The sequence below is a fragment of the Molothrus aeneus genome, chromosome 3 (genome assembly GCF_037042795.1).
Source record: "Molothrus aeneus isolate 106 chromosome 3, BPBGC_Maene_1.0, whole genome shotgun sequence".
In the NCBI taxonomy this organism is placed as follows: domain Eukaryota; kingdom Metazoa; phylum Chordata; class Aves; order Passeriformes; family Icteridae; genus Molothrus; species Molothrus aeneus.
The window spans coordinates 62,913,235-62,931,252 of NC_089648.1; the positions used below are offsets into that span (position 1 = coordinate 62,913,235).

Genomic DNA, 18,018 nt, shown 5'->3' on the forward strand with positions numbered 1-18,018 from the left:
AATGGTCCTCTTTTACTCATGAGCATGCATGAAGCAGAATGGTTGGCCTTAGTAAGGAATTACGAGACGAGATGGGGAAAAAAATGAACACCCACATCAGAAAACTGATGAAATCCATAATAACAATAAGCCTACACTAAAAATATTTTAACCTAAAACTGCACTAAGAGAGCCATGAAATTTTTTATCCTAGGAGATGGTGAGCAGACCAGCTTTGACTATTGATGAGGACACAGTTCCTCACCCAGGCATGGGTCATGGTGCAGATGACAGGTGCTTCTCAGATCTTTCACCAGCAGTGACTTGAGTGAAAGGGTTTTGCCTCTCTTCTCCTGCCAGCAAGTCCAATCACTAATATTTATTCAAATGGGATAAACAGTAGAAACGATTTTTGGAAGAAAAAGAAATTCAGTTCATTAGGACTATGGAAACTCAATGCCAGATATTTAAAAGTATAATCAAGCCACTTAAGTCCAGCCATAACATTTAGATTCTATTTAATCCTAATGCATTTTTGTAGCTGATTTTTGATAAATCAGCCTTTAAAATTTTTTTTACGTAAACTGTTCTTTAGATTTATATGCAAATACTATCCTTTGTAAACTGAAATGTTGGCACATATTCCTACCACAATTTACAAGTAGCTTAACTATTTACCCTTCAGATTGTTCCTAGATTTTTTGATGGTAAATAGCATCCAAAGAAACAAAATTGTTACCTTTTGGTATACCATTACAATAAACTCTTAGAGATCACAAAAATTCCCTATGTTAACATTTTTGCAAGAAGGCTAATCTGAACCTGATGGGTTAGATCAATTTTGTTCTGATTGTTTGCTTAACATATGCAGTAAGAACAGTTTGGGAAATTATCTACATTATATATGAGCTACTTCAAAGACTGCTGGAGTTTGTCAAAAGTCACGTCATCTTGCGATGTTGACCAAAATGGTATTCTTACCTCCAGCTGAAGTGAGACACCTGAATAGCACAAAATTCAAAACAGGCCACAAAGCAATCTCTTAAGGAGCTGCTGATCCCTGTACCAGGTCTCTTCTAGAAAAAGGGAAAGAACCTTTCATTTTCTTATGTGCCCTGCCTGTTACAGCAATGTGTGCTTCCCATAGGAGCTTCCACACTTAGATGTTTACCCTTGTGCTACAGATATTTTCATCCCTGTCCAGTAAAGTGAGTGGTCAGAAAAGTCAGACTATGGAAGACAAAAGTCACGGTCCTGAGTTAACAGGATAAGCAGTGAGACAATGATTTAGCATAGCTAGGTTTAAATATAGTGAAGGGCCCAAAAATGGCCTGCTAGAGCAAAAAATCTCTAAGCTCACCATTTAAGAGGAGCAGAGATCCAAACTTTATCTTGCCTCAGATTTCCAAGAGATCTTCCCACACTCTACATTGAGGGTGACAGTGAAAGCTGTAATTTCAGTGAAATGTTGATAATGTTAATTCTGAATTTTGGTGCAGTCTATAACTACAAGCTCCTATAGAAGCTTTCAGGTCTACTTAACTTCATTTATGTATTTCTCATAGTAAAGAATCACAAAACACTCCCTCTGAGTAAAACATCCTGCTTAACATACAAAAATACATAAAACCCCTCCAACACATTGCTATATTAGGCAGCAGACTACAGGTCTAACATCATGTCACACCATTTTTGGCTAGTGCATTCTATATGAACACCCTCAAATATCACATTTAAAATGCAAACATAGAGGATAAGGCATAATGAAATATATACTATGCATCTATCTAACATAATATAACATAAAGACAAAGCAATACTTAATTTTGCTCATCAGCCAATTAAATCTTGCTCAAACAGGCACTATATATAGTTAGGATTTAGGGAGTGAGACATTTTGAAGAGTTCAGACAAAGCTGCATACAATACTAAAATTTAGATAACAAATATAACAAGGTTTACCTGGGGACACTTTTAGCTCCTTCCCACATATGTTCTTTAAATGTATTTGGTCCCTTGATGGTGCAGAAGCAAATTAACAACATGGGAAATCTACTAAGGAAAACAGAAGGTGTACATTAATTTCACACCTAATTATTAACTAATTTGCTCAGGGTCTGCCAGAGTAATCAGCACTTGAACAGCTTCACTTGTTCCCAATGAGCCTCTGCAATGCCTGTGTTTAAAATTCCAGGGGGGCACAGTTGTAGCAGGATGAATAGTAATAATTATAGGCAGACTGAGGCTGGCTTGGGCACTCTTTCCATGGGGCCAGCACCACATTCCTTTATAGTACCAAGAAGTATTTGGACGCTAGTGCTGGGGCAGACAGATGTAATTTCTTTCTGATAGATGTGCTACACTAGCATAAAAATTGAAGGGGAGGATGATGCAGGTGAAGTAGCTCTATTGGTTTTTTATTGCTGTAAAATTGTAACAGTATTAAGACAAAGCCTGTGTTATTCACACTGGAAAAATTTTTCAGGACAAATGAATCTGCATGATGTACTAGGAACTAAGGCCTTGGTGCTCTGATACAAACAACATGTAGTGTTGGGAGATGACAGGTTCAACTAACATTAACTATAACACAAATCATCTTTGACAGACAGATGATGTGAAAGGCTGACAGGAATTTTTCTACATGCTGCCTCTTTTGCAGATAAAACTTCTAAACACACAGCACAGTTCCTTATATGTCTGATCCAGATTGTCTTTCACTTCCTTCTGTACCGCATGCAGGTTTTAATTTGATGTAACACCTGTCTGGTAAAGTCTTACATGTATATAAAATAAGTGAAAATTTGAAGAAAAACATTATGCTTATATAAAGATACAAACATCTTCTACATCCTATCCTTATTATGTTATCCTAGGTAACAAAAATTGATATATAACCTGTCATTGACCTAGAAAAAGAGGCACATGTGAAAAATGGAAGACATTTAGGACCAGATTCAGAACGTTTGAAACTGAAAATTAGGGTGCAGGGTACAGCTTCCCACTTGCCTCTGAAGACCCCAAATGCCTACAACACCTCTTTACACTTCAGACTCACAGTGCCCACTGACAGTATCTAAATCAGCTTTAGAAACAGGGAATTCAAAACAAACCTGCTTCCAGGAGAATTTTTTAGTGGCTGAGAAGCAGGCTAGGCTGAGCAGGGCTTTCCTCTTCTGCTGAAGTTTTGTGAAGGTGGTAGCGATTTGCCAAAGAGTGAGGGAAATCCAACAAGTGGAAAATTGACTCTGGAGAGACACTTGGGTAGGAGTGAGTTGTGGGACTGTCTCTATTGTCAGGACTGATCATCCATTTTATATTAAACAGTGACTGGACTTAATAAAAAGAAAAGTACATACACTCCCATATCAGTACTTAACCACAATGCTGCAGTCAAGCCTCACTGCTGTGTAAGATTTCAAGGAATTTGTAATTCCTTTGGGAAAGTAATGCTTTCCTTCCCTCCCTTTCCCTTCTCAGTGGAGCTCAAAATATGGAAAGCTGAGAGGAAGGTTTGCCTAAAAAAATGCAAATTCAATGGTTCCTTTTGACTCTTAGGTCCCATTATGGAATTAAATCAACAAAATGAGAACTGCACAGTGTATTTTTGCAGAGGTCAGCTCATCTCATTAAGCTTAGGATCATATCATAGAACCAGAGAAAGTTTATTTAGTGTCTAAATTTACTCTCTTAGCTAGGTATCAAGTCTTTAATGGATAGGAATTGGGGCGTTGTGGTTAACATGCAAGAAAAATCGGCATGGGGTAAATAACAGAAAGAATAAAAGGTTCTGGTCTGCCAAGTGAGATTCTTGGCATTCGTTGCCTTCAGAAACAATTGAGAATGTGCAGTAACACTCAGGAGTGATCTTCAAGTAACCTTTGAGACGAAGCATTACAAGCATAAACTAATTTTAAAAGACAAGTGTAAAAACCATAAAATCCTAGCAGAGCTTATTTACTCTTTTATACAAAGATCTATGCTTCCATAAAACTTTGTGGAATTGCACCTAATTTACCACGGGTTATATCTTGAATAAAAACTAGGAAGAAAGGGTATAATAATTTCTCTATAATTTTATATTATTTTCATCACAGTAGATAACCTACCTATAATAAAAATCCACCAACTCTCTTTTGTAATACTATGTTTATTGTATTGAGTTATATGCAATATAATACACATCAATACCATAGGGTGCATAAGTAGTAAAATAAATAGTATGAAACACAATGGCATTGCAATTATTTAGTGTCATAAAAACTATAAAGCATTAGTGTAGCTAGCAAAATTATTCTAAAAACAAAGCAGGTATTTTAAAGTGTTCTAAGAGCTTTGCCAAGAACTACTCATCTGTGAGTATGTCCTCCTTCCTCCTTAAAACTGGGGTTGAATCTTCTACTGGTGTATTCTGATAGATCCATCAGTATAAATCAAGTTAATCAATCTACAACAGCCTAGAGTCTACATCCACATGAATTCTTCCCTCCAGCTACTGCATGATTCTTCAATGCAAGCTCAGGAACCTCAGTTTAGCAAAAAAGAGTGCATCAAAAGGAAATCAGACTGTAAAATAGTAAATATCACATTCTTAGCATACTTTTCTTATTATAGGAGTGCTCCAAGGATTCCCAGAGAATAATCAGTTTGCAATCAAATCACAACAAGTTCACAAAACCCATCTGACCTAACAAAGGGATGAAGATTACACTCAGCCTTATCAAAACAGAATATGCTCCCATTTGCTCTGACTGCACAGCCAGTTATGAAGTTCCAACCCGCATCAAGAGTTACTATTACTCCAGAATCACAGCTCTTTCCCTCTCAGTAGCACTGACTTGCACACTGCAGGTCTGGTATGATAAACAAGACCATTCACAAACCTGGGAAAAAGATACCTTCTGAATCAAGAGACCTGAGTGTCATCTTGTGAATTCAAATAAACTTCTAACCCAGGAGAACAGGGACTCTGTGTGTGTTTTTCTGGGAATTGCCCCAGACAGTTGCAGAAAAAAATTGCCTGGCTGAGAAGGTGGTTCTCTGAAAAAAAAAGAATTGAAAAGATGAATTTTCTGAAGAGAAGAGGGATCTGGACAGGCTGGATTGATGGACCAAGGCCAGTTGTCTGAGGTTCAACAAGACCAAGTGCCAAGTTGTGCCCTTGGGTCACAACAACCCAGCACTAGAGGCTGTATGATAAAGCATGCATTACAAAATTTGTGAGCAGGTGTATCAAGATACAGAAGTATTTGTCTTATTCCTCAGTGAAAGGAATTCGACTGACAAAATCGTGTCTCTATTGGAATTTCACTCACATCATGAGTGCACTAAAAAATACCAGTGAAAATATTAAATATTCTTCTTGTTACTTGGAGATTATCTTTCATGTCAGAGAAATGTATTTGCAGATTTACTGAATCAAATTCATCCTTAATATTAAAATTCATGGGAATTACATTGAAATGATGGTGGCATATTAACTTCAATAATGCAAAACTATAACACTTTTTAAAAAAAGAAATTAGATTCTTTATCTTAAGGAATGTGTGTTACTAATAAGATTCCATTGCACAATAGATTCTGTTCCACAACAATCTTAAAATAAATTTTTATTAAAAGACCATATTTTGTGTATAAAGATATTCAGGACTGGTGTTTTTCTTCATCCATTTTTCTTTATTTCAGACACTGTATTTGTTCACAGAATCTCCAAAGAATTTTCTCAGATGTAAAATTCTGTTAGGATCACAGACATTATCTAAGTGAAATAATAGAAAAAAGTAAAAACAAGTGTTTTCTGGAATTTAAATAAACAGTGTTGTTACCAAGCAATGCTTTGACTATCTCTTTAAAACATAACTTTGAGGAGGAGGTCACAGTTTGCTAGGACACAAAACATTTGAAAAACAAAGCACACAGTTCATGTTACTGAAAGTACACAATGGAATAAAGCATGGCAAAGGATGGGCCAAATTCTGTCTTCCTGAGCCTGTCTTAGAAGAGTACAGCTTCAAGCGAGCAGCAAAGAGCACGATTTGCTTACTTTTCAAGCATTTTACAACATTCCAAAAATGAACAGAACAAAGTTATCTGTGCGTCACATCTGGTCAGATTAATCTGTACTTGTAGAAGAGACTCTTACAAGAAGACTATAACTTATATTAACAAGAGAATATAAAACAACAGCTTACACAGCAAATGTCTCCAGTATTTGACTCCCTGCAAATATTAAGATTACAGACAGCACTTGGTTGATGATCCAGGAAGGAAGCTGTATTGTGTTTGATGCTGGGATTCAGAACTATAGCAGGACAAGCCATTGGGTAAGGAGAGCAGTAGTTTATCCGGACTGGTAAAATTTCCAGAAGACAAATGGGAAACAGCAAAGAGAAGGCAGGGTCCTTCAACACAAACCACAAGTAACAAAATCACGTATGCAGGCTTTGTAGTAATAATGGTGTAATAAAGGAAGTGATACCAGTGACACATATTCGAGAAATCTAAGAGGGAGCAGAAATACAAAGAGGAATAGCAGTCAGTGTCTGCAATAGGATCTCACAGTCTCACAGGAGCTGATGACTGAATTCTGAAATGCCACGTGACAAGCACAGGAATTAATGCTGATCTTGAGAGGAAATCTTAAGGAAGTTACTTTAGCAATACTTTACTAAGGATGAACATAAATTGAGCAATTATAAAAATATTCAACTTCAGGACATCAAAGTACTGTTTTGGGAGGTAGCATAAACAGTCATTGGTAGGGACAAGAAGAAAGATGGACAATTCTAAGGCACAGAAATATTCATATACAACTACTAAAAAGGCCACCAGTTTTGCTGAGCAAACTCCTTAAGAAGCACAGTGTAATGAAGTCTGTCAGTATAATTTAAAATTGTAGCATTTGTGTTCCACGCATATTTAGGAGTGGAGATTACTTTAAAGAAAAAAAAAATATTTCTTTTCTCTCAGGATGAAACATTCAGATCTAAAGGTATGCAAAGATTAGGGAGTCCGCTTGGACCAGCAAAAATTCACAAGAAATCCCCTTCTTATGTTTTGCATTTTGTTTAGAAGCATTGCCATTGGCAGCTATGCAACTGAAAGAATCACAGAATAGGTAAGGATAGAAGGAACCACTAGAAGTCATCTAGCCTAACCTCCCTGCTCAAGTCAGGTCATCCTAGAGCACATGGTACAGGATTGTGTCCAGATGGCTCTTGAGCATCACCAGTGGGGGAGACTCCACAACCTCTCTGGACAGCCTGCATGGCCACCTGCACAGTAAAGACGTTCTTCCTCATATTCAGGTGGAACTTCCTGTGCATCAGTTTCTGCCTGCTGCCTCTTGTCCTATTGCTTGGCACAACTGAGTAGAGCCCGGCTCTATCGTCTTGACACTCCCCTTCAGATACTGACAGACATTGATGAGGTCCCCTCTGTCTCTTCTTGAGGCTGAACAGGCCCAGCTCTCTCAGCCTTTCCTCTTAAAAGAGATGCCCCAGTCCCCTCATCATCTTCATAGCCCTCTGCTGGACCTGTTGCAAGAGCTCCATGACTCTCTTGTACTGAGGAACCCTGCATCAAAGTGGCATTTCTGGGACAGCAGTACTGGTCCTTGGGCCCTTGTCCTGGATGCATTGTGAGAGCAGCCCTGGAGCTGACAGAAGACTTGCAGGCAAAAGAATCACCTGGAATAATGCAGTTCTGTTAGAGAAAGACAAAGGGGAGGAAAGCCCTGCTGCAGAGATGTCGTTGTGGGCTTCCATGATCCTCCATTAAAACTGCAGTGGAATCTGCAACTCCCTGACCAGGCAACTGCTAGCAAAATGAAAGGTGACAAAAGTTCCCTAAGTTATTTTGTACTTCTAATGTTGATGGAACTGCCTTGCTTCAGTAGCAGAAGCATTTCACAAAAATGCATTGTACCACATCTGCAGTAAAAGGAGAAATGTTAAAGTTTCTTTTTTTTAATTGAAACCCTGCAATGCTCTGAGATAGTTGGCCTGACCGGCTCTAGCAGTGATTTTAAATGATTAAGATCAAATGGAGGAATGGAACTGAAAGAAACCCTACAATCTTCCTTTAGTGATCACACATGACATTTGTAGTGTTTTGAACTGCTGATGTAGGCCCCACAAAAAAGCTTACAGTTCACTTCAGAAAAAGCATACAATACAGGCTTCAATGAAGACAATGAAATGGATAATTTTAACTACAAGCAATGGTAAATTGCTAATTAAAAATATTTAATACTTTAGGAATGCTCCTTTTGTTTACAATTTTTTATCATACAAAAGAATAAGCAATTCTAACACTCCAGGTCAACATAGTTTCTTCATATTTTCTAATGATATTGTACATACAATGTCTACAACTACAATACTGACATCTTCAAATTTTGATTTAAACATATTATTAGTATCCATAAATACAAATACATATACATTGAAAGAAATGTATACATTCATATACATTGAAAGAAATGCTGCATTACAGGTCAGTAGGTTCAAAAGTCAGACATTCACACAAGTCCTGAATATTGCTGCCACCTTCAGGAAACATATGATAAAAAAGGACCAAAATATTAATTAGAAAAGAAATGGAAAATAAAGTCGAGATCTATGAGGCCACTTGGTTATTATGTCGTGAGATTAATTTTCATAATGGCATATAAAGATAATTTTATTATTCTCAATTTCCAATAAAGACCTAAGTGTGATGCTAAGAGATCTGCCTAAGGCCAGTCAGAGCTAGTAATACATGTCCTTGGCTCCTTGAAGTTCACAAAAAGAAAGTTGTGGATCAGAAAATTGTTTTATTGGCATTTGGATATTTACATTGTCATTGAAGCTTATTTTGTCTTTGATTCTTTGAGGTAGTTACTTAGCATTGCAATATAAATTTTATCACCTCAGTTCCAGTAGTTACTTTTCCAACTGCAAGCAGAGCATCTACTGAAAGTGAATCATAAAATACAGATGGAAAAATCAGTACCTATATATTCACTAAGCTATATTTTTAATCAATAACATTCCTGATTGTTATTGGACAGGCTAGTTCAGAGCTGATGCTTTACAATGTTATGCAAGAGTCCTATCGATTTCCTGACAGTTTCTCACTTTTCAGAAAAAAAGCGATCAGGAACAGCAAAGCAAGATCTTCAGTCTTTTTGAAATGTCAGCATAACTGAAGTTAAATCATCAAAGCAAACTGACCCAATTTAATTTTTTGATTCCTGTAATAGTTTACATGCATCTCATACCAGCTTAGCTCTGAACAGGTACGTACAAAGTCATCTGATGTAACTTTAGACCTGTCAGGACACTTTACATTTTCCCCATTATGGAAGTGATATAAGTTCTCTTTGCATGTGTTTTAACACAAGATTTCTAAGAGCAGCTGATCGCATAAGTGTTGCAGCCTGCAACCCTCGTGACCATTTACCCACCAGTTCCTGAGTGTTTGTTTCAATGGAAACATCTATCCAGGGGTTAGTATTTCCCCAGAGTGCACAGGGAGGAAAGGACAGATGGTCACCAAAACAGAAAATTTCCTTTGGAGATTATTTTAAAAGATTTTCCCATCAGCTGTAATATTTTAAGCAGTTTCCTTTTTTTGATATATATTATTAGATTATGATCTAATGATATCTTAAAACATATTCATTGTTCCTCCAAATTTGGGAAACTGCCATAAGTGTGATGTGAGAGGGCAACAAATGCCACAGCATTCATACAAGGCTGGCAAAGTGTCCTCATCTTTTATTTGGAGTCTCAAGCACTGCTTAAGGGATGTCAGTGTGCAGAAAGGTGGTGAAGACTTCTTGTGCTACCTCCAGAACCAGAATTCACACTTATTTCTGCTTTCCTAACTTATTTCTTCCTTTTCATATCTTAGTCCCAGTTTGGGAAACTCTAAAGTGAGGACACTTTGGCTCCTTCTGATCTTGATTTAGCTCTGAAAAGGGAGTATAGAAAGTTGGTTTTGTTTTGGTTTGGTAGGGTTTGTCTTAGTCAAGTGGAGTTTGCCTTCCCTTTTAGTTCTTTGGTATATAGTCCTTTGAACACTGTATCAGCCAAGGAAAGGCTGATAAACTGAAATTTCAATGGATACTGGCTATGCTAAATTTTTAAATCAGATTCTAAACCCCAGTTTCTTTAGTAGGTGAATAGAGTTGGTGAAAGTCTTAGCTAAAGACTCTTGGAGAAACTAACAGCTCTGCATCAACTATATAAAATCAAAATTTCTCCAAATCTTTGTGTGTCATCCAGAAAAAGAGTGGTCTTGTGGGAAGTTACAGTGAAGGAAAAGAGAAAAGTCAGAAAGAGCAGAAAGAGGGGAGAGAAATTGTGTCCTGGTTGTAATGACATGAGCACCAACACAAGCTGTTTCCACTACTACCACCAGCTGTAAAGAAAATTCTTCTGTTTTTCACAGTTTTCTTTTTTTCTGGTCTGCCACATTGAAGACACTGCAGAAACATTTTAAATTTACAGAAATTTGGCATAAACTGATAATTCAAATTCTGGGACATGTTCAAGATATGGACAGAAAATCATATCAAATTAAACTTCTCTATGATACTTAAATTACATTTCTATACTGTTTCATAGTTTGAAACTCTGCTTACCTTATATGCTACACGCTCTAAGAATTTGTGTATTGTTTCCCTCAAGTTTCTAAAATTATAGAAGTCAGCACTGTGACTTTCTAACAATGCTGAGATCTTATGAAGACCGTGCCTTCCTGAACCAGGGTTAGGAGCCAGGCTTTCCTGTTTGTTCAACCGAGGGAGAACATCTGGAATATTTTTATCAAGGAGAAAGAATTCCTAGAGTAAGAGAGAGTGGAATTTCACCAGTGTGAAATCCACACGAACAATTTCACAGTGACTGCAGCCTCTCTCACGTGACAGACATCCATCCATGTAAACACACTGTACTTCAGAATGGTGTTGCTTACTCTGGAGTATCACCCCCGGAGGGTGTCTGCCTGGATGCATCCCAATAATCATGGCCAACAGCATCTGAGGTCTGCCAGCGTTGCTCACAAGAAAGGGCACCAGGCTCCAGTGGCTGCAAAATGTGGCTAAAGAAGCTGGATGCAATACAGAAGGTGGGAGAGGGTAGAAAGGAATGGAAGGATTTCAGGAACATGGCAGGCATCATGAGGACATCTTTCTGTCCCAACTTTTCTTATAAGGTTTTTTTAAGATAGGGAAGGCTTGTTAAAGTGGAGGCTCTTTCAGTAAGGACTATGAATGCTGAACACTGTGTACATTGATTTTTTTTCCTATTCCTTATCAGCTATGAAACTGAGATGCTGTCACTTGAATCAGTGCTTGTGAAGTGATAAAGGAATTAGAAGTGTTGCACCACTGCACCTTTCAGTGGGTATGAGGACAGAAGAGAAGCAAACTATTCTGTTGCATGTGAAGAAAGAGCCTGGCATGGATGTGGAATAAGCTACTGTAACATGTAGCCCATTCCAAACAATGCACTTAGAAGATGGGGAAGAGTGCATGGCCAAGCTACCAGGACTCTGGTCAGTTTACTGGAGCTCCTTGGCAAGCAGAAGTAAGCAGACAATTTTCCAATTTTATTTTGTGGGTACACTGGCCACATCCAAGCGCTGAAGAGCTCGCTGCTAAAGGTATCACAGAAACTTTGTTGCAACTGATCAAAATCCGGTTTCTGAGAACCAGCAGTAAGGGAAGTTTGTGTTGCTCCTGAATAGTCCCTTTGCATTAGAAATATGGGAGTTTACAAGCTTAATTCTACTGTGCAAGTGGATCCCCACAACTAAGTAGAGCTCTGTTAACTGAAGGGGCCACAGGCTCAGTTAAAGGAACAAGTGCTCAGGGAAGATTAGCATTACATGGAAGATTAATATTTAAAGGACACAACATCATGGAAGATTAGCATCACCCAACATCAGAATCATTAGAAAAATGTAGGAGGAAAGGATAATGCACTATGTAACACCTCACATGCAAGCACTGACAAACATCATTACGAGTGCTTATGGTAACTAAATTCTGGTTTATTATAGCTGACCTAATTGAAATTATTTAATATTAAACAGTTTTTGTGTTATGAATTTATTTGAATTTATTTGTTGGAGAGAAAAAAATACTATTTGATATCTTTGTAATAGTTCCTTCACCACAGGAACGGAGAGTCAAAGAGGACTAAAAAATTCCATGCCTTTCATAACTTTATTTACTGAGACAACCTTCTCCCCTGCTGATGTAAATTGGGAATAATGGCATGACTGCATTGCTTTGATTTCAGTGCGAAACCTGAGGGTCACCACCCCGGGCTGAACCGAGAGGAGCCTGAAGCCAGGAAGCGCGGAGTGCTCCTGAGCTGTGCTGGGATTGCCCGTACCGGCAAACACATCTCGGCTGGCAGCGGAGCGGCTCTCGGCGGAGCAGCTGCCCCCGCACCCCTCACGGCGGCCAGCACCGCCATCCCGCGCGGGCGGGGCGCGGGCGCCCCACGCGCCCTCTCGCGATGTTTCCAGGGCCCGGCGAGACTCGGCGGCGGCGGCGCCGCGGTTGCCAAGGGCCGCGGCCGCCCAAGGTGAATCCCGGCGGGCTGCGGGCAAGGACTGGGAATGCGGGGATCCCGGGGCGGGGGGAGCGTGGCGGAGAGGAGTGTGCCCGGGCAGAGCTTGCCCACGCTGTCAACGTTGGCTGAGGGAAACACTTGGACCGACCGGCTGCTCTCCTCTGTGGGTTGTCCCGGGAATCCTGGTTGCTGCCCCGCCCTGGTGCGCAGCCGAAGGACGGGCGGTAAAGCGCCAGAAGGGGCAGGGATTCCCGCACTGCTCGCGTTCTGGGCGCTGCTTTCCTGGGCTCGTTGGTAAAATTGTCTCCCTCCAACTGGTAAAATTGTCTCCCTGCCCAGGCGAAGGTTGGTGTAAGGATAAATGCTGGCAACAACAGGCCGCTTCTGAATCGTTGCCCGAGTTGTGGGGCAGGATTTAATTCGCGGTAGTGCCGGGACTTTGAAAAGACTGCCCAAACTGGGCTTAGGGTAAAGTTGTAATTTAGTGAGAAAATTACTATTTAAATGTAGCCTGGAAACTGAATGAGGGCTCTGCCTGCTGGGAAATAACCCCCAAAGCAACAACCACCAAAAACCGAAGCACAACAAACAGCAAACCTTTACAATGAAATATAAGATATGTATTTTTGTTAGTGATTACATGAGTCAGGTAAGGCTTTTCGAGGCAAACTGGAGGTGAAGCTGCAATATTCTCATGATTTCTCTCTATGAATAACCTGGGCACGACTTTGCACTGACTGCCAATGGGTATCTGGATACCTTGCACTTCTAAAAATGCCTAGTTATACCCAAATTGGCAATTTATTTTTTCCCCAGGGGATTAGTATATTGTCTGATGTTTATACCGACCTAAAAGTGTATTGACTTCGACTAAGTATTTTGAGATTCTATAAGAAAAAGAAGGCTGCAAATCAGTGAGTTAAGATTATTGCAAGGGATTTGGGGTATTGTGTTTGTTTGCTATGAGTTTAGTTTAATGAAATTTCTGGTAAGATGATTGAGTTAATATTGAATAATGATAGGTCTAAGTAAAATGTTCAGCAACTGTGCTACTTACCACAGAAGAGCGTTACCTTGATGAACTATTACCTTTCATAAAAGATAACTCTTCCAGCTGGTGCTATATGGCTTTTTTTTTCCCCTGTCGTTGATACTATTTGATACTTAAACAATAATTTGCTATATTGTCTCTTCCAAGTGTGTGTGTATTGTTTATTCACAGGTGCTTAAGAGAGTCTTTGATTTTTAATTGAGAAAGTCAAATATCTCCAAGTAATTTTTCCTTATATAGGCTAGAAATAGATAAGCTAAAACTGCCACTGAGGTTTGAAAGTCTTCCTTGGCATATAAAGATTTTTAAGCCATTGATTATTAAAGGTCAAAAATGAGCTTGTATTTTTTTTTCTTTTTTTTTTTTTTTGCAGTTCTTGAAAATTTAACTGATTGTCTGTCTTCTGGACTTGGCAGATGTTTCCAGTTTTTCACTGCTTCTTCTCCTCACAGTTTTTCCCAGCAGTTTCCATTTAATTTGACAGGACTCTGTCAGGTCACTGAATTGTGACAAGGGCACAGGGCAGTTAAACTGTTCTGATAATTCCACCTGGCCCTTGCAAAAGCTGACAGCACTCTCAGTCATGGGCACAGCAATAGCTCTGAGTAGAGGGATTCCAAAGTCAGAACTGGGTAGTAATAGTGGATGAGAAGCAGGTGAAAGATTATTTATAAAGTTTTCTTATCAAGAGACAGTCATTATATCTGTTAAACCTTCCCTTCTTTTTATTTTTTTAGCTTACCATGTAGTCTTGTGCCTTTATCATAGGCAAGTACAAATAGGAATATTTAGGCTTTCCTTAATGTAATATGTCCTTTAAGAATATTATGCTAAAAACCAGGAGTTTTAGTGAAACTGATTTGATTGTTTTGTTTTCAGTTGGTCTTAAGATAAGCTCTGTCAGCTATTTCCTGTCTGTGTTTATGTCTTTTGATGACAATCCTGTTGATAAAGTAAAAAAGTGGCAATTTAAGCGATATGTGCTTTTCTTAGCATCTTGAGGAAAAATAAAACTATGAGAGTTTCTTATTCTTCCGTCTGTTTTCTACAGATGTCTCATTTTACAAGCGAAGATGAAGCAGTATTACAGTCAATGCTTAGACAGTTGCTGCAGAGTGTGAAGGAAAAAATCACTGGAGCTCCATCAGCAGAATGTGCAGAAGAAATTCTCTTGCATTTGGAGGAAACAGACGAGAATTTTCACAAGTAAAATTATCTTTTGCTATTTTTAGTCTTTTGAAGAAGTTGATATGTCTTAAACTGTACTATTCCTGGGAAATGTATACACTTTATATTGCTTTGTAAATATGTGTGTATTTATACATATGTAGATATTCCTGTCGCTAATCAACTCTCAGATTATGCTAATTTAAAGAATAAAATTCCTGTTGCTATTTTCTTGGTTTGCTTTTTTCCCCATGCACTCTTGCTAATATATTTTTGCTGTAGTAGTAATTCATGAGCTGTTAGTGAGAGACGAATTTAGAAAGCTCTGATGCATGTGCACACATAATGTACTAAATGCACATGTGGAGCTAGAAGAAGTAGTCACTGGAGACTCTCAGTATATTTGACACCTGCTAGACACCAAAGTCGTGTTTTTCAAAATAGAGTACTTTTTCAGAGGGCCATTTTGCTTCCATATTTGATTGTTCTCTCTGGCCCATATTACTGAATGTGTCTATCTTATCTATCTGTTCCAATCATTGTTTTAATTTATGCTTTAAGTAAAACAGAAATGTATCCCCATCACACTTCTGATAAATCGGATTTGACAGTGTGACCTCACATGCAATGTAAATTTCTAGATCATATGCTGCTCTTTCCTTTCCATGATGTTATAACTTGATTATTTTTTTGCTGAATGGGACATTTTTAGTACACAGTTTATCACAAGCCAAGACAATATCAGGCTGAAATAACCTGAGGGCATTTTAATAAGAAACAGCTCTGTGACCTGACTTCTGAGAAAGCTGGTTCCCTATCAGTTTTTTCAGAAGTGGCACTATTTACATTCTCTTAAATTTACCTGGGTATTAGCGTTCCTTTGTCAGTGGTAGGAGTTAGGTAAAAGCAAATAAGTGAAGTCAGACTAGGGTTGATCTAAAATTTCATTGTAATTTTAAAATCTTGATGATTTCATGTGTTCTGAAGATTCTTTAAAAGGTATTTTAGTTCAGTTTTAGTTTTTGTTACCAATGTATTGAATTACACTGTTGCTTTTACTCTTGTGAATTTTGAATAATAAGTTGCTGGGTAAGCAAGAGAGTAAAATAATTTGGTTGTAAACATGTCAAAGTTGAAACACATGTATTTCTGAAAGAAAAAAAAATATTTAGAGAAGATATATACAATAAAGATCAAACAAAAAAAATTATTTCTGTCATTTTTTCTAAGAACCTAATAGAATACCCAGGGTGAGGGAGTAAGGTCTGTAAGTGGTTGAAGCAATGCCTATATAGCTTTTCCTTTTACAGCAGTGAAACCTTGGCATCCATTACTCTTTCTTTTATGTTAGAAAATTGGTGATCCTAAAAATACTTATTTTCATGAGAACACTTTAAATTTACATTTAATGGAAAATCAAGTGATCTTTAAATTCAGAACATGAGGATTACTATCTGATACTGCAATATTTCTGGAGGTATTCTTGTCTTGTTTGTGACCCATGGCAGTATAGACTGGTTTTCATGGAAAGTCAGAGAGGGCATATGGTCATTTATAAGTGAGGCCATTAAGAAACTTTTTCCTTAACCTATCCATCCAGATTGCAAGCTCTGTTATTAGTTGTGGTGGTGTTCACAGGGGTCCCAGGATGAGGGAAGAGATGATAGTCTTGACTCTCATCTCATGTTTCAGAAGGCTGATTTATTATTTATGATATATATTATATAAAAATGGTGCACTAAAACTATACTAAAAGAATACAAGAGAAAAGGATTTCATCAGAAGGCTAGCAAAGGAAGGAATGGAATGATAAAATCTTGTGACTGCTCACAGCCTCAACACAGGTGTCTGTCATTGGTCATCAAGTAGAAACAATTTCACATGCTGGGTAAACAATTCTCCAAATCACATTCCAAAGCAGCAAAACATGGGGAAGCTGAAGCTTCTCAGGAGAAAAGATCCTAACAAAAGGATTTTTCATAAAATATGTCTGTGACAATTAGTAGTGTGTGCTTTTGGACTGTCCACTGCTGCTCTCAGCATTTTGAGCTCTACCGTTTCTGCCTCATGCCTATTTTGACACAGTAATTTTACCAGATTTTGAGGCCTTCCCCTTTGTTCCCACTTTGGAAAGACAGAAATGCAAGATCCTCAGAAAGCTAACAAAAAGGAAAATTGAATCAAGTACAAAATTTCTGTGCAGTAGTAGACAAAAGGATTTTAAATCACGTAAGTAGCATGTTTTCTGTTACATTTAGAGGTATTTTTAACTGCCAAGTGTGATTCCTTTGTAAGTCTTACCAGATCAGTCTGAATTGATTCTGCTTGTGAAGAAGTAGTATTGTCATTGCGGAAATGCATAATTGTTACAAAACATGTCTAAGTAGAAGAATAATGCAGAAGATGAAGACTAGAACCTCAGACATAAAAGTAGTGGTGTGAATAGTGATGTGGTTACTGCATATTTCAGAGTGAAGGAGTCACTGCAAAAACTGATACCCTGGAAGTGTTGCCCTTATAAAACAAAGGGGAGTCAGTTTCATGAAAGCTTTCATGCAGTGGAGAGTTGTGTGCAATTTCACAAATGAAGACAAAAATAAACATATGTTGCATCTTTCTTGAAATTATATTTCTATTACTTTCACTGAGAACAAGAATGGAAAGGTAGGGAAAAAGAAAAATACTGACATACCTGATGGAACCTGAGGTAGGCAATCCAGTGAGGAAGTATCTATCATGATACAATTTTGTGTGCTTTGTTGTTTGTGTTTTGGGTTTTTTAATCCAAGTTAACATTAAGTAGTCATGCATCTACTTTTGATAAAATGAAAATAAAATTATGCATCTATTTTAACTATGTGATTACTTTTTGTGTGTTTCTGTTTGCCTTGCCGTTTATACAAATCACAGAACTAGCCAAAAAGAAAATTTGATTTATTCTGAGCAGTACTTTTTAGCAATTTCTATAGCTAATATGAAGCTGGAGGACCCAGGGAGAGTCTTTAGTTTGAGATCTCCCTCTAAATATTCTATTCTGTTAGCAAGTGTCTGTGGGTGTCTGATCATAAGACTGCAAAGTGGTGAGTCCTTGAATTTGATATGTTTGTGTAATCACAGAGATCTGTTTTGTCAGTTTGATTGAGATCTGTGTATTGCCATGACACATAGAATTTCACAGGCCATAGGTGTTCTCATATGCTCTAATTTATAAACTGTGTTTTCTGTGTATTTTCTAATTTTGTATGTATA

The 18,018-nt window shown here is 38.0% G+C and overlaps 1 protein-coding gene across 1 annotated transcript in view; it reads left to right on the top strand.

Annotated features, from left to right (window-relative positions):
* Nucleotides 1–12,481: 12,481 nt before the first annotated feature.
* Nucleotides 12,482–18,018, top strand: part of TBC1D32 (TBC1 domain family member 32) — a 74,425-nt gene continuing 68,888 nt past the window's right edge. Inside the window, exons 1-2 of the mRNA XM_066547075.1 lie at nt 12,482–12,563; nt 14,654–14,808. Coding sequence (XP_066403172.1) covers nt 12,495–12,563; nt 14,654–14,808 — 224 coding nt within the window. The 5' untranslated portion in view covers nt 12,482–12,494. The remainder of the gene's footprint in view (nt 12,564–14,653; nt 14,809–18,018) is intronic.